The sequence below is a fragment of the Lutzomyia longipalpis genome, chromosome 3, assembly GCF_024334085.1.
Source record: "Lutzomyia longipalpis isolate SR_M1_2022 chromosome 3, ASM2433408v1".
Lineage (NCBI taxonomy): Eukaryota > Metazoa > Arthropoda > Insecta > Diptera > Psychodidae > Lutzomyia > Lutzomyia longipalpis.
The window spans coordinates 17,327,871-17,351,903 of record NC_074709.1 but is presented as its reverse complement, the minus strand read 5'-3'; the positions used below and the strand labels follow the sequence as shown (position 1 = coordinate 17,351,903).

The 24,033-nt window shown below is 34.1% G+C and overlaps 1 protein-coding gene across 16 annotated transcripts in view; it reads right to left on the bottom strand.

The window, feature by feature from the left end:
* The window catches only part of LOC129793087 (protein grainyhead), a 102,083-nt gene that overhangs the window by 11,313 nt on the left and 66,737 nt on the right, over positions 1 to 24,033 (bottom strand). For 5 of the 16 annotated variants that reach the window (XM_055832676.1, XM_055832671.1, XM_055832669.1 and 2 more), the window contains 10 exons: positions 23,779 to 24,027; positions 19,987 to 20,161; positions 17,613 to 17,732; positions 16,872 to 16,987; positions 15,480 to 15,816; positions 13,281 to 13,498; positions 12,663 to 12,825; positions 5,444 to 5,555; positions 4,126 to 4,220; positions 324 to 380 (listed from right to left, as the gene is read on the bottom strand). In XM_055832676.1, coding sequence (XP_055688651.1) covers positions 324 to 380; positions 4,126 to 4,220; positions 5,444 to 5,555; positions 12,663 to 12,825; positions 13,281 to 13,498; positions 15,480 to 15,816; positions 16,872 to 16,987; positions 17,613 to 17,732; positions 19,987 to 20,161; positions 23,779 to 24,027 — 1,642 coding nt within the window. The remainder of the gene's footprint in view (positions 1 to 323; positions 381 to 4,125; positions 4,221 to 5,443; positions 5,556 to 12,662; positions 12,826 to 13,280; positions 13,499 to 15,479; positions 15,817 to 16,871; positions 16,988 to 17,612; positions 17,733 to 19,986; positions 20,162 to 23,778; positions 24,028 to 24,033) is intronic. The other 11 variants (XM_055832670.1, XM_055832677.1, XM_055832672.1 and 8 more) reach the window with 6 other exon arrangements.

The window sequence follows — 24,033 nt, the reverse complement described above, 5'->3', positions numbered from 1 at the left end:
TTTACCAACTATAAAAAAAAAGAATTATTATACTCAATATTTTTTTAAACTAATTGACAAAACACGATAAAACGAGAGATAAAATAATAAAAATTTCCTAAAAAAAAAAACAAATCAAAATAAAAGAGTGAGTAAAATTTCTCAATGGTCAAAGAAAATTGTATGCGGTGGTAAAATTAAAATAGTAAAGGTTAGGCAATTTCGATTTTTCCAAAAAAGGTAGCTGCCTATTTTCCAAACAACAAACCATCCGCAAACGATCATCTGCAATCTCCCATCATAAAGATCCATTATAAATTGAAAGCATTTAAGCGTTGACTCACCTTAACACCTTTCTGACTACTAAAGTCCGTACTTAGGCACTGAACGGCTATATTTATCTGCAAAGAGGGACGAGAAGAGAAGTATATGGTCATAAAGTGCATTAGTGTATTTAATATCGTGGAGTTTTGTCAATTTCTCTGCAATTCCAATCATACCGCAATATTAATAAGACATTCTACTGAGTGCCCGGAGACACTTATAATAAGGAAACTCACGCCGCTAAATATTCTTCATAAAATTCGATAAGAATTGCATTATGCAACATTGTCTCTGTACCCATGCAATGAGACTAAAAGTCTGCTTATATTTTTTTCCTTCTTCTTCATTACTCCCCTGTGCCGCAGCATCCCGCGCGAATTGCACCTTTTTTTGCCTATCGCGCAATGGTGTGTGGATTGAAAATGACCGTGAGATAGAGATGAGACGCACCACTTAAGATTGTGATCAAAACTCTTCTGCAATTGCGAATCTCTTTTTCTGTGTGGCACATAAAATTCAAAGCCTTATTGCCAACTCTCAACTTCATATTATCGCACCTTCACCTGCCTTCTCCTGTGTGTGCTGTGAGATGTCAAGAAATGTAAATAAGATATTTTCCATCTTTTCATATACATACATACATGTATGCACGCATTTTACCAACTTAGGCTGTCTAAAGTGAATTGCATTGCTCAATAAAATTATTTTAGCAGCCATGCATAGAAACTTTCATATCTCCCGGCTTGGTGGGACTTTTTTTTATTCTCCAAGCTTTTCATTTTGCAACAGAGAAGGATTATCAATTTTTTTTATTACAAATTCTTTGCTTATCTTCCGTGCACTTTCAATCCTATTTTACCTTGCAATTTCCGCATTCTATGTATTCAATTTGTGGCATTTCTTTTTGGATCATGTTTTATTTGCATAAGTGTTTTTTTTTTCATGGGAAAAGTTCATAAAGAAATTTTAATGATAAGATCGATAAGATTTATTTTGCATTCAAAGATTTTCCACAAGGAATATTGTTGAAATTGTCTGCAGACCAACAACTAAAATTCAACAAGCTTCAGTATGAATAATAAAAGTTTTATAATAAGAAAGCATAAGAAAGCGCATTCAACCTCACAAGAAGGAACAAAAACTTAAAAATTGATCATAAAATATTTTCTTTTGCCCTCTCTCTCTGTCTCTCTGTTCCAATCCATTTGAATGATGGAGTTTGGCAAATTACAATATTTTATTAACAATTTAATTACAATTGCTGCATAAAGTCTCCATTACAAAAGACGCTGATTTATGACTTTGCAATTTAAGTAAAATTACAAATGAAATGACAGAAAATATACGCGAGATCATCGCAAAATACATTCTTCCTCTGCAATTTTCCGCATCAAGGCGTATATTATGCTTACACTTCCCCCTCACATATGCCCATCAATAGACACCAAAGTAATTTTAATTGCCGGGAAAGATATCAATTGTCCGCGTGTTCTGTGTGAAATCACAAATCTCAAATCTCAATGTGTGGAATTAATTTTCTAATTTGCCATTAGTTATCTTGCACACCCTATACCACACAACATTGCTCCACCATAGCCACTTTATAGGCCACTATATTGCCGTATAATGCCCATGTCCATCCATACAAATTGTACGTCACCGCCCACAGATAGGCACCTTGTGTGCAAAATAAGCTTCTGTGATAATTTATTTGCATTAATTAAATATAATAATAATAGTAAATAAGTTGGGTGAAAGGTGGGGAGGTAGAGAGAGAGAGAAAAAAAAAGTGCCGGGAGATTAAACTGCTGGTGCAACACAACAAATTATTAATTAACGCATAGCTTTATGCACTTGGTGACTTTTGAGTTCCACATAAATTCATTTTCACCTATAAATTAATTTTGCTTAAGCTTTTTCAGAGCCCAATGAACGAATAAGAAAAAAAACAGAATCTCTGCATATAAGAAATTCAATCGCCTTGGATATTTTCATGCTGCATTTTGATGCAATAAATAATTTAGCCATACTATTGAGCTCAATTTCTTTTTTCCTTCCGACCACCCTCCGCAACATCCATATATGATAATTTAAATTCATGGTGGTGGAAACTTTAAATGACCAATGGACATTTTTAATGGTGGATTTAGTTGATAGTAAAAATATTGCGCCAAAGAGAGGTAAAATGGATAAAATTGCAATAAAAGAGTTTAAGAGACACTTTCAGAGTGTCTTTTAGTGTTATACCAAATACAATTAAAAAATTTTTAACCCATTAAAATCCTCATCCCACTGACAATTTCTTCGCACCATCCCACTTCTGTGCACTCTCAAAGCTACATACATAAGAAAATTCATTTGCAAATTCTTCTGCATATTTAGCTGATTGCTTATGCCACTCTCTATTGCAAAACTTTGATGGGGGGAAAGTCATCACGGTAAATTCTTTAGTTTTGCTCTCCCTCGCCACTTACACCAGTTTGTTGGTGCTTTTTTAGTGCTACATTTTTGTTCATTATAAATATTATTCTAACATCGTACTTTTTCTGCTTAATTTGATGTAAATAACGTCAGTGTATAGCTGTTGCAAAATGCGAGATATTGAGGAATCTAAACCAATTTGTATTAAAGATTCATTAGAAAGATATATTAATTTGCAGCAAACTTCATTTATTTATAGGGGAGACCGGGGTAAAAATAGTCATTTTCGAATTTTCAAATGCCAATTTCTCCCAAGTTATAAATCGGAAAAATCGGAAAAAATTAGGGTGCAAAGCCTTACCAACCTATAATTTTTGACAGTAATTTGGAGGCTATCCGATCAGTACTTTAGGAGTTAAAAATGAAAATAGATTTTTGGCCCATTTCCCAAACTTTTGCGTATTGAGAAAAACGCGTTTTCCGAAGTTTTCCTTCAGCAATTTTCCAATCTGATAATTTTTCTCACTAGCTGGGTTACTACAGAAAACATTGCCAAGGTGTATTCTTCAATAACTTTTAATGATTTTTCTCTACAATTTTTTGAATCAAAACATACCCCTTGGGGTAGATCTAGTCATCCCATGTAAATCATATGGGAGTTCGAAATTTTCGACATATTTTCTATCCATTTGTTGCAAAATGGCGTGTTTGAGAAAATCGCAAAATTCTCTGTTTTAGTGCGTATAAAAGTGAAATTCCTTGTCGCGGATCAAAAGGTGAGAAGTTTAGCTATCAACTACTATCAATCTCTCAGTTGGAAAATCATTGGAAATGTCGGAAAATTCGACCGACTTTATTTAGCCAACTGGTGACTATATTTACCCGCCGCGTTTAAAAAAAGTCAGAAGCGGAAGGGTTTAGGAAAAGCTCGAAAACTCATATTTCCCGTGGAGATAGAGAAAAATGGTCTGAGACAAAGTTGTAGGCCAGGAAATTTCCTATAAGAATGACCTATCGAGGAAATTTTCTTGCCCTTGGGGAATCCTGCAGATAAGGATTTATGCAAATTGACTATTTTTACCCCGGTCTCCCCTAAGTTTTATCGCATTTATTTGTAACGTTTTGACATCCCTTTTTAACGATTTACGTTCGTTTTTCAAAGGCGGACCTTTTTTAATGTTTAAAAAAATTCAGGTTAATTAATTAGTCTAAATTCTTAGGGTTTTGCAACACACAAACATCCTTCCTGGTTACGCCACTCGTGAATAATTTTCACCACAGTGGGATAGCATCACAATAACCACACAACTACCATAAGCTTTGTAAGCTCTTTTCTCACAGCCGCATAATAAGTTACTTACTCGTTATAATATAATATATTGATGAAGATTAATAATTTACCTTTGCAGAACTATCCAGGGGGTTCCAGTAGACAGCAATTGCATTGTGAGCCACCTCCTCGATGCACCCAACGAGCCCGACAGAATTTTTCGTGTCTGAAATTGTAGAGATGGGAGAAAAAAAAAGAATAAAAAATTATCCATTTAGAAACGACATCTAATTAAAATTCCCCCATACATGGATGAATATTAAGATCATATGGTAAGATGAACAAAATGTCTCTGCGCGTTGATAACAATCGGTAGATTGAAGGAAGAAAAATAGCAAAGAGATTGACGAGTTATGTTAGGAATTTGTTCATTGAAATTAAAATGCAAATTCACCCGCTAGGCTCATGTATCGATGGTTGAATATTGATTGATAAATAAATTTCCATGGTTCATCACATTTACACGAGAAGCTTGGCTGCTGGATAATTGGTGGAAGCGTAGGTTAAATTAATATTTAAACATATTATTATGTTTTACCTATACATAGGCAGTGTCTTAAAAAAGTATGACAAATATTCTAGATTGACTGGTTTTGTCATCTCAATTGAGATTCATATTTCGATGGCTGGGTGCACGCCAGGAGAGTTCTAGTCGTGGCGTGTACACTGAAAGATCGAAATCTCATGCGTCAGAATTTGCCCAGCGGCCACAAAATACCATTTTGCCATTGAGAATACAAAATTATTATTATTTAAGTGAATTTGTGTTGTTTTCTCAATGAAGATGGTGTATTATTTTGCCTTCTTGTGCACAATTTTCTTGGTGGTTATATATGAGACATTCACCATCAATTGATTGAGGTATCAATTGATCCATCTCATGGGGATTTCAAAGGTAAAGAAGACGCGGCTAATCGCATCAATTAGCCCTTCCACAGCTATACGTGGGGCTTCATCAGGGGCTACTCTTTGTTAATGCGCCAAATGAAGATGGGTTGGAAAGATGCTCAAGGAATAAAAAAAAAACAAAGGTGTACCATGGACTTCTTATATGCAAATAATATGGATTGTGAGTGCATGGAGACGCAGTCGTAAAACCTGTCAATTAAATTCACTTGAGTAGCACATTTCACAACCTCAAGAAGCCAACTTAATGACTTCTTAAGGCATCTCTTTCTCTCACTCTCTGCCTTCCCTCATTCTATCCTCATTCCCTCATCTTGCACCAGCATCCCTTCTCACGCACCCTTTTTCAATCCCTCAATTCTTTTTCTCTATATATCGATTCAATTAAATGCCCTCAATTAAGTATCACCCAGCTACCGGTACTTTTAACACAAGCAAAAAGAAGAAATTTAATCTTTTCTTCTTTCCATTCTTATTTCTTACCTGCATCGAGAATTCTCTGCTTCACCGAATGTTGCCGACTATGCCAAAATTGCCAGGCTTTAATTTCATCATCGGGACTCTTCTCCTCACGGAACATCAGCATTATCACACTCTGCAAGGAAAATGTTGAATAAATAAATTAATTCCATTTGTTACACTCTGTTTCAATTTATTTATGACAAATTTCCTCGATCAATTCCGCGAATTAATTTTAAATAAATCATTTGAGTGCTCTTTTCCCGCAACAATTCATTTGCATTGACAAGGAAAAAATTATACAATAAACTAATATCACTAATGCCGCAGTGTTGCTCAGACACGTTGTGATTTAGTGTGGGTGAAGGTGTATTGTAATTAATTGATTTGTAAAATCAAATGAATTTGTTCTATGAACAATTTTAAGAAATTGACAAGAAAGAGCATAAAAACATATCAATTTGAGGTAAAACATAGAAGATGTTGTAATAAGTGTGTGGTTAAGTGTGAGAGGTATAAATCCTCAAGATCATAGCCTTGAGAAGAAATAATATGACCCACACAGTTAATTTAATTGTTGATGAGATCCTCGAGCGCACACCAAAGTCTAATCTCCCTTCATCACCTTTTTATTGCCGCTATCATAGAGAACATGGAATATGGAGTATGTATATGGGAGGGAATATAAAAAAGCACGTTGAATGATAAAAAAGAGAGGTGTGGAGGTGGAAAATGATATAAAGTGGCAATAATAGTGTTCAATATCACACACAATTGCTCCAACATGGGCTTTTTTCTACCTCAGCAGTACAACTCGTGGCATAGTTTGTTTGACAAAACAATGTAATTTATGCTCTCTCACTCTCTTCAGCCTACCGTAGGTGTTTCCTGTGCGATAAATTCTTGTTAAATTATACACAAACAACACAAGAAAACTTATAATCATACCACAATTGAAATACTTGTGAGGTTGTACATAAAGAGCATTAAAGAGAGTATCAAAGTCAAATAAAGTATGGCAATGTATTGCTCTTCTTTCTTTTTTTTTTATTCTTTCGCATATTTATGCGCTTTTTGGTATTTTGAGGAAGCCTCTTTTATGTGGACATCTTCGTTTCTCGGTTAAACAAAATTATTTCCGCTCAATTTCGCATTTATCTGTCTTTTTGCTTCCTCACCCAGGAGCAAGAAGATGCTGCACTATACATAGTTAAATATGTTATGTAGGTACATAAGCAAAGAAATGCAACACCAAAAAGAGCACCGACATGAAACAAAGGACATCGCGAAGACGAAAAAGGTGACCGAAGGAAAAATACCAAAAGTGCCACAAATTTATAGCGAAAAAATCTCACAATGGGGAATCTCATGCATTTCCTTCGGTGGAAAAATTCCTCAAAATTGTCCCCATTTGCTCTCTTGCACAATGATTATTTTCCATGTGTTAATTGTTATTTCACTTCAAATTGCATCCAAATGCGGCATTTACGGAATTTTCACTTGGGAAAATATTTCCCCTTCCCCAAGTTGTTTTTTATGTGTCACTCACAATTTGATATTGTATGTACATCAAAAAAATATATAATATGCTTTACTTATTAACAAATTCCTCACTAAAATACCAACTAAAGTGGTGCGAATGGAAGTATATCAATTTGTTTGGAAAAAAAAGTTAAATGAAATGAAATCTGGAGTTTTTGGTAGAAATAAGGGAAATTTGAAGATTTTGCTCTTAATTTTCTCTGAAATACATTTTTTGTTGTATTAATACTTAAATGGGGTGAATAGGTTTAGTGGAACAAATAGAAGCATAACTTGTGATGTATATTTTCATGATTAAAGATTTAAGATTTTCATATTTTCAGCTTTTAATTGCAAATTTTCAAAGATATTCAAAAATTCTTTTACGATCCTTTATGTGCTCAAATCACCCCAGTGAGTGGTATGAGTTTTAAATTCTCAATTTGACTAACAATAGGGGAGAGCGGGGCTAATAAAGTCACTTAAGGGTTTAGAAAAAGCCTAAAATATAATATTTCCTAGCTAGATAGAACAAAATGATCTGAGAAAGAGTTGTAGGGCAGTAAATTACCTAAAAAAATGAGCTATACATTTCGTTTTATCTATTTGGGAAATATGATATTTTGAGCTTTTTCTAAACCCTTAAGTGACTTTTTTAACCCCGGTCTCCCCTAAATATCTATCTGTGGAAATCTTCTCTTCGATTCACATAAAAAATGCACCGCCTGAGGGAAATTCACAAATATATTTTTCATGAGAAAATTATCCCTATTTTACTTTCCAATTCATGATTAAATGGAAACAAAAAAATTGTAAAATATAGGACCAATTTCGAGAGCCACAATAAATATTTACAAAATATATTTCATTTGAGAATAATTGTGTGCTGTTTGTATCTCCTTCGGAACATTAATCATGAAGAATTTACATAAGAATGTGACCTTATTTGTACAAAATCTCACCTAGATCTCACATTTTGCTATATATACCGTGTCTGCCCTTGTTAAACGTTGAATCCCGCACATTTTATGCTGATGAAGCTTTATTCATGTGATCCCCTTTCTTTTCATCCCTTAGGATCTCTTACAAAAATTTTCTAGCTTCTTCAGTGTGTTGCTAATTTAAATAAAAAGATGATGAAACTGATTGGAAGATGCTATCTTTTAACATGCCAAGAAAAAAAATTAAACAGGAGATACTGTGAGATCTCTCACATGGTAATCAATCAAAGCCATTTGGATGACAGGGCGTAAAATTATTCAAGGATGGAAAAATTTTCTCCTTTCATCAGCAAAAGATGCTTCAGGGAGATGAAAAATGCAGTGTGAAAGTGCCTTGTGTTTGTTTTCATTTCGATGCGATGTGTAAATTTGTGAAATTCATTCGTGGAAATTTTAGTGAGAACGGTACACACGGCACAAATATATGTATAAAAACCGTTTTATTGCAATTTGTATGGAAGTTTGTAATCCACCCATAAGACATTTATTATTAATATAAAATGTTTATATGTCCGACATGCAATTTCACTCCGTTTCATTAGATGCTAACACTCCATGAAGAGATAAATTAAATGAGAAGGTGCATTCATGCTACTAAATTTCTTTTCCGTTGCACGCCGGGGATGTGATGAAAAAAATCCCTTTTATTCAATTGCATTTCAATACACAGCGAAAATGTCTGCAGATGTTCACATTTAGCATCAATTAATACCCAAACAACATTTTACTATATATACGAATATGGAGAAATTCTATCATCGCGCAAAAGACGTCACGTAAATGGGAAAACTTAAGTGTGTAGATAACACGGGAGAAAGAGATTTTTGCAGCACTGAAAAATCGTTGAGTATTAAATTTATGGAGTGGCAATAAAAGAATTCAATCGAAGAAACGATTTAAGCTCCAAAGCATCCTATTCAAATTAATGAGAAAATTAATTGTTTAATGCTACATGTTTGTTAGTTTTTTTCTTTAATTTCTCTTGACAAGTTTCTAAAAATTACTTTAGCTAACAAGGAATGGGTAATAAAATACAGTTGATGAAAATTTATTTTTTTAACTGACTCTTTGTGGATGGTATTCCCCTTCATCAGGTACTAAATGTAGTTAAAAAAAATAGAAAAGAAATCTTTAAATTCTACAAAAAGCGTTTAAAGCTAGTAAAAAACGTCCTATCCACATTTTCCATGTTCAAAGGTTTCTTAACTTCTGTGCGTACAATTTCAATCACTTTTAGCATTACATTTGCACTATGTACATATATAGTTAAAAATAATAATAATAATAGAAAGAGTATACGAAAAGAGGAAACATTCAACATATTTCCTAAGATATAAATCTTAATTAAAATTGGCTTCATACCATTTTACAGTTAAGTTAATCCACATTAATTCGCATTGCATTCGAGGTGGTTTGTGCTTTTCGAGATGTGGTATAAAAAGGACAGTGCACGTTGCACTATGTAGCATTTAAATGCGTTGAGGAATTGAATTTGCCGCGCATCATCATTTAACTTTATGGATAACACATTTTCCAACTTGATAATGATGTTCTCAACCAATTCCGCGGAGCCATCAACATTTTTTTTATTCATCCTCTTCTTACATATTTGTATTACTTTATTATTTCAATTGTGCTACATCCCATATTCACAGGTAATTCTCTTTGTCCATCTACCCAGCAAGTGTGTGTGCCTTTTGCGAAAGATCTCTCTCTCGAGAGAGACCCTTTTTCCATGTTCATCGTGTCTCGTTTTTTAAGGTTTGTAACAAGGAGATTGCAAACGCTAATTGCATGGCTTATTTCAACAACCATCGTCATCATCATCAAGCTATCCCATAGCCGTAATGATGGCAATAAATACAATAAAATCCCAAATAAAATCAACCGACGAAAGGCGAGTCAAATTCTAATGAATGAAAATTTATTGCTTTTCATGAACGAGACGCAATAATTGTTTCTTATGTGTGCATCTTTTCTTCTTATATTACATACATATGCCAATCTTACTATCTCATCCCAGACACGGAAGAATCCACCAACAAATCTCTCTCTCTCACCTCCTCTTTAATATCACATTAAAATCTCTTTTACTATCACCACAAACCGCCATGTGGAAGACTATTTGGAATATTTTTCTCTTCTTACCCTGTAATAGACTTTAATGATCATCTTTTATTGCCTTAATTTCTCTCTATTATATATATTTTATCAACAGTCTGGTGTACTCGAAAAAAAAACAAAGGTGTATTTCTTTATCAAGAACACATATCACACGTGCTGACGGACAGCAATGAATTAATTGAACATATACGAGACATGAGAGAATTTAGCAAATTAACTTGGAAAAATGGTTCAAGACTATTTTAATGATTTTAATGGAGCTAAGCGGACGGAAAGGGTTGCGTTCAGTGGCTTAATTTCCTTAGTTAGAAAAAAAAGAACATGCACTTTAAAACTCCAGGAATGCATAAATTGATAGAAATTATTAGGATTTATAGGAACAATTTTATTGACTTCATGTAGCGACGTTTCAATTTAATTGGAGTCTTATGAAATTATAAAAAAAATAATAAATCTAACCGCTTGTTCGAATATAAAAAATAATGAATTTTTATTAACATATTTTATGATCCATATTATCGTTGATCTTCAAGGATGTAAAGAGGTTTTTTTTTTTAATTTCCTTTAAAATTCTTATAAAAATTGTCTTATAACAAATCTTACAAAAGAATATTTAGAAACATGAACAATATAAACAGTAATATTTTGAAGAAATTTAAAAGTTCAGAAAGGCATCTACTAAGAAAGGAGATTCTAAGAAATAAGATTATTCTGTCAGAATTACGTTTGAATTCTAATTTAAATAAAAGCCGCAAATTCAAATTAACATTTAAAAGCAAAGCAAAAAATGAGAAAAAAAACTAAAAATCTTCCACAAGCGTCAATAAATATGATAGTGGCACAATAAAAACGTCGTCAAATTGCTTGCCGAAAAAACAAAGTTTTTTTTTAAATTAATTTGCAAGAATTTCCTCAATGTTTTTTGCATTTTTTTCCCTCCAACTCCACACTATTTTATTTGCTGAGATGTGTGAATTTTGCTTAGGGGCAATAAATGTCCAAATTATTCAAATTCGCGCATACGAGGAGAAATGCTAAAACCTACATGTTTTGTAAAATGCCAACATTTCATGAAAATAAACCAGGTGGTTGAAAAAAGGTGAGAAATGATGGTTATCTGGGTGGAAATAGACCAACAAAAAAACGACCACCATCGATAAGCAATCGTGGGCAAACAACATTGACTAAAAATACATTTAATTCCATGTGATTCAAGTGATACTAACATTGTAATTTGCAATAAACCCCAAATTGATTGAACATAAAACAAGCACTTGATGGTATTTAAATAAATTTAATTTTCTTAGTCATGTCTTTTCTCTCATGCAACACACTTAATGAGGTTTGTTTGAGAAAGCGGGAAAGAACGGTGGTGGACATGAAAATTGAGTCAGGTTATGCTCGTTTTACTTTTCAGTGATCCTACAAGGAACATCGCCTTGTAAGGAATTTTTCTTTTTCTTCTTTTTGGGAAAAATTGCTAAGAAAATGTCAAAAAGAAATAAATTTTCATGGATTAATCTAAAGGGAGTTCGAGATAACATTTACGGCAAGAAGTGAAAATATTTCTCAAGTGAATTTATTCTTAGTTCTGTCACTGTATAAGCACAGTTTTGTCGAATGGATTCATTTGAAATGCATAGAAAACGACCTGAAATATTTATCTTTGCTGCAATTTGCACCGGGGTGAGGTCGAAAATCAATTTATCTCATTCCCATGGATGGGGAAACGCCACATAAACAGCAACATACATAGGTATAGGTATATACATAATTTTCTTTTCACTTCTGCCAACAACAATAAAAGAGAAGCATTGCTGAGGAATTGTTCAGATGTGATTATTGATAAACAAATGAATTTTAGATCATTTTATAGTCTATGCAGAAAAAACAGAGAGAACCCCAGAAGGAGGGTACGATGATCAACCCTTTGATCAAAGAGAAGGAAATATAGGCAAAAAAAAATCACGTGGAAGTTTTAAAATATCTCTCCGTGAGGTACACAGAAGGAGTTTAAGTGCGGAGGTAGAAAAAAATCTGTTTGTTTTAGAGCATCTGCCTGAAAAATCGTTATATGCAAATTATTGACGAAGAAGGTAAAAAGCGGGAGAAAAGTGAATAAATTTTGTTTGAGAGAGAAGAAGATGATACGGAAAGAGAGGAGGACGTGGTAAAGTGTCTGATGACACCCCATATTGCATCACTGATGAAAAGAATAACATGAGAAGGATGGTTGAAAAAAAAGAGAATTATCTAACACCTTTGAGAAGTCACTCATCATTTCATTGAAACATTCTCTTCTCAATTCTCTTCCAACCATGCAGAACGTAAAACACCATAAAGTTCAGTCAGAGACTATGAGGGGAAATGGAAGCGTCTGTAAGAGGATGAGACGCAATTGAGGATGCTGCTATATGATCTTTCGTGGATTTTTTGTTTCCTTATCCCTTTGCACATCCTCCATAAATCACAACATGGGAGACGAGCAAAAAAATCAAGCATTTTTCACCCTACAATCCGTGCGGGCACAATAGAGAAGGTAGGTAGATGTATATATAGAGAGTGAGGAGACATTATAATCGTCTAGAAGGACTCACCTTAACAGTCTGATTCTTAAGGGGTTTCTCCGGATCATGAATGTACTCCAAGGTGATCCCATAGAATTGTCCTTTGTTTATGTACGTAATTCGATCATCCTCCCTGCGTTGCGATGAACTTATTGGACTTTCTAAGTGATACCGGAATCCAACATTTGAGAATCTGTAATTATTTTTCATGAAAAACGGTTTAGTTATCTGTAATCTTCATAAAGTTTTTTTTTTGATAAATTACTATTTTATTTATAATATAAACGAATGTCTTTGGCGGTTATTTGACCTTTTAGTAAACGAGATTGTTTTATAAACGATGTCTTTGCACCCAAAAACTAATAAAATTAATTTTAAATGTCATACAAAAATAAGCCTATTTAGTAGAAGATAAAACTAATAAATCACTCAAAATTTTAGAGCTTTTTTATTACTAAAAGAAAATGGTATTAGGTCAGATGGAAAAAGCTCATAATTTTTCAAATTCCAGAAATACGGAAATTTTTCTTTTTTTAGAATGAATTTAGTAATTTTTTAATTCAAATTTACTCGAATTTTAAAACAATTTATATAATGAAAATAATTTGTTTTTAAAATTAAAATAATAAATCATTAAGAAGAACTCACATTTTTGGTATTTGAACTTTGTCAGCGTCATTTTGCCGCCCAAAATCGTGCCATGGCCTCGATCTCGTGGACGGCGTATGACCCACTCCCCCCGTAGGACTTCCCTGGCCCCCGTGCACCGTCCGCTGGATACTCGTCACGGAAACCGGGATAGGTCCCGAATTGGCGCCATCCAGTAGCGATGCAGGTTGACAGAGTTCGGTGTAGTCGAAGGACTGCTTGAGGGGAGAATGAGCAAAAAAGAAAGAAAAAGTCAGACAGGCATGAAAAATTCCCATGGGTGCAATTTTATCCTTAAATATTTTGACAACAAAGTTCAAGTAAAAATAAATTATTTATTGCATAAAATATGATTAAAATTGCCACTTTTTGCCTCCTCTTTCGCATTCCCTTCTTCCACCATTCATCCCGAATATTATGTAGTGTGTAATGTATGGGAGATAATTACCCCGCACATATACAGAAAATGTCACTTATGGGTAAATTAATTCAATTACACCATTAAAGCTAAAATCACCGACAATTATAAAATAAAACATCAATCGCGACGGCTCTCAATTGGACTCTCTTGCTGCACACTCTGTTCTGTTGCTCCCTACCCCGGACATCTTATGGTCTGACCATACTCCGCATGGTGAGCACACAATTAAGTGGCGAGTGAGCCGAGGAATATCAAGTACAAATTGCAGTGGAGATATATCATACAGAGAAGAAGAAGAAAGACAAAAAAAAATATACGATGCTATTTTACCCCCTAAGAACGCGCATTTATAGCGAGTATTTTTCCCCCATCCATATTGGTCAGCACAAAATAACTTAAAATGGATAAAAATATGTTATTGAGTGAAGAGAAAAAAACATTGGCAAATTAAAAAATAAATCCGATGATTTATTTAGCTAAGAGTGATCACTACGTGCTGAACTTAATAAATGATTCGGAAAAAATAAATGCGTATTGGAGTCAATGCAATAAATTACGCCATTAGATTTTATTTCTCTTTTTTTTCCAGCTACCACACTTTATCTCCTTTGCATGGGGTTCCCTACAATACCACGCTTTGTGCCGTGAAATATTCCTACATTAATTATTTATTTTCATTCCTAATAAAACACTTTTGGTCAATTTATTGGAAAAGTTTAAATGCAAAGGTTCTCCTCCGTAGGCAAACGTTGCAGGGTGTCGGCGACAGACAGACGAAATAATTAAATAAATATATATTATACGTTTATTAACAGATTATTGCAATATTGAAATTAAATCTTAATAAATGTCGGTTGTTATGGAAAACATTCGCTATGGGAGTAATAGGAAAATGAATGCCATTGAGGAGAGTATTAATTAATTTGAAAGAAAAAAAAAACTAACTAATCTCTTCGGTATTGGATTGTGACGTTGTATAAGGTTGTTTTAAATGAGAATTGACGTGAATTCTATCAAGCGAAATTATTATTATTATTATTTAATTCGATTTCCTTTGACTTACTTCTAGCTGTTTTTTTTTTAAATGAATTTATTTTTAACCATTTAAAACTTCTATTGAGAAAAGAATGAAGAAAACTTGATTACAGGCATTTCGAGGGATATGCAAGCTTTCATCAGGGACTAATTTTGGATGGAAATTTGAATCAAGGACTAACAATCCGTTTGATTTGTTCGTGGAATTTTGAACCCTATAATTACTTTTAATTCTTATTTTTTAAATTCGGATTAAGAAGAGGTACGAAAAGCATATAATTTTTTCTGAATTTACTCCATTTTGCCTTATAAAATAGCGACCCTTGTTATCTACTCAGAAAAAAAAATAACACAAATTACTAAAAAAAACTTTTAAAAAAATCTTTCAAAAGTCTGGTATCATCTGCCTTTTGTGCTCATTTAAAACTATCGCAATTCAACTATCGCACAATTCAACAAAAGTAGCTCAAGAGAACTTACAAAACAGAAAAAATGTTCAATGGGATGATGGGAAGGGTGATAAGCTATGCCTGGAGTGAACCCAAAATTTCATTATGTTGCAATAATATAACCGTGTGCTGCTAGCTAGGGCAACAAGCAGGGTGAATGAGTACATATTTCCCAGAAAATCGCACTGACCACCAACGAGTCAACCGTATGAGATATAAAAAGGGGACAAAGAGCCGAGGCAAAGCAGGCATTATGTAGTAAAAGAGGTTGAGGGACATTAAATGAAAGGTCACCTGTTGTATGTTATTCTGGTCCCGCGGTGTTATTGCGTCTGCCCCAATTCCCGAATCGGGACTCGGCAGGTCCACCGTGAGTCCGGCCGCCGTGACGGTTTTTGCATAGATGGGTGTGCTCGTCTTGGTGTGGGCGGACGTCGTGAAGCGTCCTTCGTAGCTTGCGGCGCCTCCTGGCGCCGCCACCGTCACCGACACCGATGACGGCACCTGTGACGGTGGTGGTGGTGGGGGCCCGTCAGAATCGTAAATGGCACGAGTTGCCACATAACTCTGTCCATCTCCGGCAAAATATTCGCGGTAGTATGGCTCTGCGATAAATGTTGACCCTCCAGCGCTGCAAAAGACAATTTTAGAATTTATTGCCAAGACTCGGTATTTTGTCACCTAAAAAGCAATTAAACTATGTTCACAGTGGGAATCACAAAAGAGTTTCACCTACACGCGGTGCTATAGATGCTGTAGAGCTCTAGCTCTAGTTGAGAATAGTATGTTGCAATAGATCAATGAATATACAATTTTACATTGTATTCTCCTCATTAGAGACACTGATTTTATTGAAATAATTCACTGTCATGTTGAGTTTGTCTACGTTGCAATACTTAAATACCACACGTGGTTGACTTATTACAATATTGGAACAAAAAAATCAAGATCAGTTCAAGAGTCTTGAATAATAGTTTTTTAATTTTTGAAAATGTTTAGTTGATTCATTTTTATGAACTAAACACATTAAAAAGCGAGAATAGAATCAAGTTAGACCTTTTATTTGTCCAATAAAACATTTTTTGTAAGCTTTGGACTCAATGGGATCATCATCAGGAGCATCCTTATCCCAAATAAGCATTTGCAAATAATTATAACGAACAAATTTAGAAAAAAATCATGAATAATTTTTAATTTTCTTTTTGTGTCCTAAAGCTATTTAATTATCGTTAACTTGGTCTGAATCGAGTCTTAATTTTTGGCAATTTTAATCTTCTATTTTAAAACTGATTTAGGACTGCCTCTTTTAGTAAAATCACCGAGCATTATTAGTAGATTATTTTACTACCTGTTTTAGTATGATTCAAGATAAGATACTCTCTCAGTGAGGGGTGTCATATTTCGGCATTCAAATTTTGCATGTAAAACAAGAATTTCAGCATGTTTTTCAAAACACCTAAAAGATTTTAATTTCCAATTTAAACTCCAATAAAATCGAAGATTGACGCTACGCGATGTGGTAGCTGCTACTGAATTCTAAATGTCACAACCCCGGAGATTTCTTAATAAAATAATTTCATTAAATTTTATTTAAAATTAATTCTTGCGGAATTTTCATGACCACCACTGTATAAATTCTTTTCCATGTAAAAGTATTGTTAAGTGAAATTAATAAAATTTACTTACGCTAATCTCGTTGTGTACATCCCATATTGGTCCGAGACGTAGGGACCTGGACTTGGAGTATTTGTATTCACCGTTGGTCCCGATGTTCCTGAATTACCCTGATGTGATGATGGACCCTAAGAGGCATTTGTGAATTTTTATCATTAATTTTACACAATAATGTCAAAACGACGAAATTATTCAATTTTATACTACTCATTCATTCATTTCTCATGCACTTTTTTTCTTATTAGTTTATCTTTTTTGTGATTTGATTCCTCATCTCTCTGGCAGAAAAAATCACCTCGCACTGTGTTTCTTTTATTGTACAACGACAAGCCAGGTGTTAATTTTGGCATTAGCTAATGATGTTGGGGGTATATGCAAGAAAAAAACATCTCTTTTGACTAATTTAACAACACACGGTTGACTTGTTTTCAATTTTTTTTTATTTGCAAAACTCGCGTGAAGAAGCTTTTTTTTTACGGCAACCAAATGGGCGTGAGAGATTTTAGGAAAAAAAATTGCCTTCTCCCTGTGATATCAAAATATTGAAACATACTGAAATTAGGGTTCAAATTGCTAATATTGTTTTTTGCACGGGAAAGAGGTTATTGTTTGAGCACAATTCATGCGCATTTCCATATTGATTAAAATATTAATTAAGTATTTTAAAGGTAAAAATGACTTCCACCTGAATGATTCACAGTTGGGATTTTTTTGGCGCAACAATACGAGATGGGCAGAGTAGCAAAAACATACCTGCAGGTAAATCTGCGTGCCGCCAGCGGCCGCATACATATTTTCCGCAGAGGGACTTCCAGGGCTGGGAGGTTGTTCTTTGATTTGGATCGATGGAGATGGTGATTGCACTACAAGAACCTGCCGATCAAATCACAAAAATTCACAACTCTACTTTTGCAATTCCTTCAATTAAACAACAGCAAAATTCTCATATTATGGACAAATCACTCGCAATTTTTCATCATAAGTATATTTATGATTTTTTTCTTTCATATTTTGTCGTCTGCACGGTGTTACATTTCTTGTGCGCGACAACCACAAAATACCATCCTACGTATTGGGTCTTTCTCATAAGTATGTACGTACACAGCACATTATAATTAATTCGAATTATTTATAGCTACGGCCTTGGGAAGTCCGCAAGAATTTGCCTTCTCATTTTTTTCTTCTCTCACAAAACTTCTTTCGGCTCATTTCAATAATATGCAAAAATCATTTTCATTAATCGCTCTTTTGCGCGATTTGTGCGTCTATTTTATTGGCCGCTCGTGTTTCGTCGCACACACAAAATTTTTATATTCTGTCAAGGAAGATGTTGAGTTTGTCAGGAAGTTCGTTTCTTTCAACGAATTTTAATTTTTTTTCTTGAATTTTTGGGGTCAGTTTTGTGTTTTTCTTCACTTGCAAGTTTAAACTTCAGTAACGTTTCGACAAATTAATACCTTTCATCAGCATCATGAAAAAACGGTTAGAAATAATTATAATAATTTCTAATTTCGGTTAGAAATGTTGAAAAAAAAAGGTTCAGAATGAATACAAAATTTATATATTATCATAAGATTTTCTCTTGTTTTCAAGAAAAAAAATCAAAGGAAATTAAATTAAAAATTATCGGTAGGTCCTTAATAATGTTCTAAAAAATCTAGAAAAGCTTTAAAAATGTTTTAGTTTTAGAACATTTTTCAAAAACTCAAAGTAATAAAAACTAAATAAAATTAGAATTACAGAAATTAACTTTAATTTTAAATAATTTATCTTAAATCTGACGGTCAAATTAAATAAGTTTCTTTAAAATTAAGTTTGTTGTACTAAAAGCTTATAAATACAGTGAAAAAATTAAATAATTTTGAAGACGAAACAAACGAATTTTCTCACAAACTCAAGAACTTTATCAAAAGTTCTCTGTTAAAGAAAAAAACAAGACAAATCTCTACCCCCACTGAGAGTTTTTTGCAAACTGAAGAATATGATCACGCATAAAGCGTCCGTCGATCAAATGGAAATTTTTGCTTGTATAAATCTTTTTTTTTCTCCTCGTGGAATTTTCCACACACAAAAAACACCTTTTTATCGCTATGCCAAAATTATTGTTTTACACACCACAATTCACAGTCACGTAATTCCTCCTCTTTAGCTTTTAATCACTCTCTAGTGGTGGAAATCATAAAAGCTCCAATGATTTTCTTTGGATGATGATCTTTTGGCTTTAAAGAACGCACCGCAGTCTGAAGTTCTTGGTTGAGTTTTTTCTTCAGAACACAGCACCAATTCACACAAAAATCTTATCGCTCAATATATTTTTTCTTCATTCAACACTTTCCGTGAAAACTGATATTCCAATGAAAAAAATCCATGTGAAGATCACAAATGTAATAAAGTCGTAGAATGATTCTCAAATTCCATCGCGTTCACTTTCTTATGAGACGGGGACTCTCCCTCTCTTTCACATCGGGTGTCGTTTGATCGGCGTCCGGCGACAAACTAAATCAAAGTGTCGTGCCACAAGTTGTAAGTTGATGGCTTCTCAAATGCTCACCCAACACAACACAATTACTTTTGTCGTCCCCTTTTTGACGTTCCTCATAGAGCGCAAAAGGGAACATTTTTATACTCTTCTGCTTTATACCCATGCTGTAGGTATTACATGTATATGAAAAAATATATGTTGTACCCATATTACGCACTTGGAAGCTCTGGATTGCTTGCCACCGGTTGCCGATCAGTGGCAATCACTTTTGAGATTTTCAATCTCCGCGGCGATCTCTCGCAATCATTTGCAGTAATATCGATGATTTGTCCATGAGATTTTGTTGCAAAACTCACATTACTATACTATGTATGTAGTACATACATATTATGTGAAAGAACTAAACTCTCAGAGAGCTAAATAAGAGATCTAAAATAACTATAAATAAGATTTCAATATATTACAGAGAAGAAATTTCAATCACCAAATAGCCCGTGTTAGCAATTAAATCTTCCACATCATGCTGGAGAGATCAATCGCGATATTTGTGCTACGAAAAGATTTTCGGTAGTGAACCACAACGGAAGTCCTTATGCTGGAAGATTGGCGTAGATAAAAAAGAGTGATAAATAAAAGATAAATTACCTTCTGACTACTGCGTGAGCACTTGGGATCTTTTCGCAAGTCTTCGGGTTCCCTCTTGACGGTTATATTCTGTGATGATGGGTGTGAACCGAGCAACAAGCCTTGTATTTCATTTTGTGATAGGCCAGACACATCCAGAGGCGTGGTTTGACCGTTAATTTTAGTAGTGGGGTTACTGAAATGACAAAAGACAAACCAACATTAAAAAGACAATCCATCCGCTGCATAATCTCAATGCAATCAATCAAAATTGAGTGTCCAGATTTTAGTGAGCGACACACACACAAAAAAGTATATCATAATTTTCCCCCGCAATTCGTTCCACATCACACCGGCAATCCCCACCGAAATATTTCTTTTATACAAGAAAATTTTTCCGCAATGCAACTCATTTTGTGCCCACATCCCATTCATTCTTGCGGTGCACATCGATACGGTAAATTAATGTTGGCACCTCTGTGAGGTGGAAAAATTTGTTAATTTATGGGATACAACTTATGATTGTAGGATCAATAAAATTTATATATTTCACACACCGCACGGGAGAAATCAGGTTCGTCGCTTAGTCGCGCAAGTCTTTCGTTTTGTGCGCGCATTTCCTTTCTCCTTGCGCGCGACTCTCACAAAGTCTTGCCGCATCCAATTCTTTTGATCTCATTCTAAGGCTCAACTAATTTCTCCACATCATCATTTTTTTCTCTCCACTCCTCTCCTCTCCTTTTCCTCTGTGTGCGTTTTGTCGCACACTTAATGATATGAAAATGGATTCTTTCTCCCTTCTGGTCCGCTTTTACGCAGAGGAGACATAAATTATAGAATAAATTTGATGGAAAAAATATTTTCTTCCAAGCATCTCACCATCTTTTCGTACCTTACAATAAGAATACCGCGGAGAATAGGTGAGTGTGTCTCACTTTAAATTTATATTTTAGTGTATTAGCGGATAAAGTTGAAGGAAAATCGGGAGTCATGTGCTTACGAATTTTTAGAGGCTGATTATATATTTCTGAGGTTTTTAATTATTGTTTTTTACCCTTAATCTTTGTATTAGAGGTCATTTTGAGGTTGAGAAAAAGTGCTGATTTTATTTAAAAGGTGAGAAAATATATTTTGAAGATTCAAAGATTGTTGAAATATCTGTTCTTTTAAAAATAAAGAGGTTAGGATATTAATTAGTCGTTTAGCTTTCCTTTTTTCTTTTATTATAATTTAAAGACCAAATAAAAATTAAATGGTTTTTAACCGTTTATTTACATTATAAAAAATTAAATTCATTCATAAAAAAGAAGAGGAATAAATCAAAGAAAGATTTCATATTTTTTTCTTCACTCAAAATTCTACAAATTGTTAAAACCACTAGATTTTTTAAGAAATTAAAATACTATATTTACAAAATAAAGATTTAATGTATTTCGGTGGCCGGCGTGAATGGTTAAGCGTAGGACTCTACGAAAAATGTATCCATTCTATCATCCAAGAGGAACATGGTGGAATTTATACAATTCCAACCAAGGAGTGGAGAGGGAGCGAGAGTTTGGTGCAGTCAACAATAAAAGATTCTTCGCATTACAACCGTTAAGTTTATAACATTTTCATAATACAAATGCCATCCACTAGCAGTTCATAATTCAAAGCCGCAGACTTTACCACCATTCGGCCTCCTGCAATAAATTCTCAAATTATGACAATCGTTTCGAATTGAAATTAAATTTTCTCCGTGATTTCTGACTTTGGGATTCAATGTGAGATTGCCGTGAATATACCCCAACTAGAGAGTGAGAGAGTTTTGTTGAAGAAGGAATTTCTGTGCGTGAATTGATAATCCTGGAGGTTGCGGGAATACCTCCACATAATGGGTATAAGCATAATGTAAGTATAGAAAATAAAGAATACTGATGGAATTCCTTTGGACAAATTTTCCATGGGACGCATAGTGGCAATCAGTGGACTCTGAGATGTTATCACCTGCACCATTGGAAACATTTTCATAGATCACCCATGCCACCAAGAAGACGATTCAATGCAAAACCCATCAAATAATTCAGTGAAAATTATGTCTCACCGGGATATTACGATAATTCTTCAGGCAATTATGCATCAGATAGTTTTTTGAAAAATTGTATTCTTCTCTCTCTGGTTCTCAATTTTCAAACACTTTCAATCTGTACGCATCGTCCCCCATGCCACAGCAGCATTGAAATTACATTTTGAAAAAGGAATATTACACTTGGGGAGGAATGAAGAAAAGATCCACATCCGAGATAAGAGATCACACATAGAGCTCGGCTTTGAGAAAAATACTCATAATGAGATTTCTTTTCGGGGGAATTTGTCATGAAGGAAAAAAATATTGTATACCTTCCACTTAATAGTGCTTGGGAGGTGAAATAAAAGACTTTTGCCTAATAAAAAATAACAAATCTTAAATTAAATCTCTACTGACACTAAAATTTAATTTATTTATCTTTTCACCCCGAGACATTACCCCCTTCTTTGCTCTTTGGAAAGGTAGGTATATATGTTATATTTTTCTAAGCCTGAGAAAGGGAAGACTTTTCCATAAGATTTATAGTTTACTTTTTTTTCTCCTTCGCACAATTGCTTATGCCTCTTCTCAGTTACAACACACACTGCGCGAGATCATTTCAAATCAGAGGATTAAGCTTTTTCTACGCCATTTCACATTCATTTGACTACACTATGGAGATTATGTATGAATTTCTTGGGAAAGTTCTTCATAATAAATGCTATAGGATGCATTAAAGTCATTGACATCCTCCAGCTCCTTTTTGAAGCAAGATATCCCAGACAATATTGTTGTTTAATTGAACTCAAAAAATATGTTTGAATGTAGTTTACTTTCTAAGGAATTTTACAATGTGTTTGAAAGTAATTTTAACCATTGTCTAATCCTTTTAAGCTTGAGAATAAATTTGAACTCGAACATTGTTCTTTTCTTAAAAATGTTTAAAAACACATTTTGTTCAGGATGTTTTTATAGAGCTCTTAAAGTTTATTTTATAATCGAAGTTGATAATATTCCAATTAATTTTATATTGTAATTAATGTTTTTTTAAAGGAATTATTTAAACCTAAAGAAAGCGACCACCACTGTAAGATCGATAAAATCAAAATAATAATCTTGCATTTGTGTTCAATGTATCTTGTTTAAAATAAAAAAAAGACAATACAACACACCATATAGAGATATTCAGGATACGGAAGTACCTTTTGTTAGAGAAGAGAACAACAGTAAAAACAACCAAAAAGGAGTCAGGAGTTGTATTCTATTGTTGCTTACAAGGGGGTGATAAATTCACACACTAGGGCAAAAGAATGGAGAAAACATCGCAAAATGCAGGTCTTATTCATACAACAAAAACTGCATTGTTCGCCCCATTCAACCTCTTGAGACACTAATCCCAATAACATATATCAGTTATATATACCAAGGCAAAAGCGTAACAATCTCTCAAGAGTCGTTTTTCTTTCACCTTCTCCGCCAGTTTTGACATATCTTTTCATTTTCAATTGAGCGACACACACACAAAATGTTTCATAATTAAAATATTGTGTACCATTGACAGCACAATAGGTATATACCGACCCCGTCTAATTTATTGCAACATAAACACAAAAACCCCGTGCGAAATGATTACCAAAAATAGTTCATGTGCCGACACATATGAGGTAGAGATTAACAAGGAAATCATCCAAACATATTTTAAGGAAAAAAATCTGTTTCCAACACATAAAAAGGAGGGTAGTTGGGAGTTGAATTTATTCTCTTACCTCCACTGCAAACCATCCTTGTCGGCTGACATTTTATAGTATTCATAAACGAAGGAGGTGCTACCGTTGAAATTGTGCACTTGATGCACCTGATGCGGTGTCCCCAGTGCATTGAGATTGACTGTTGCTGCAATGGCATTGCCACTGCTTGAACCACTTGAAGCGCCATCCTCATCTGGCGCACTATTTCCACTTCCCGCGATATTGAGCATAGCAGATGTGGCGGCAGTTAGGGGGTGTTCGAAGTATCTACCA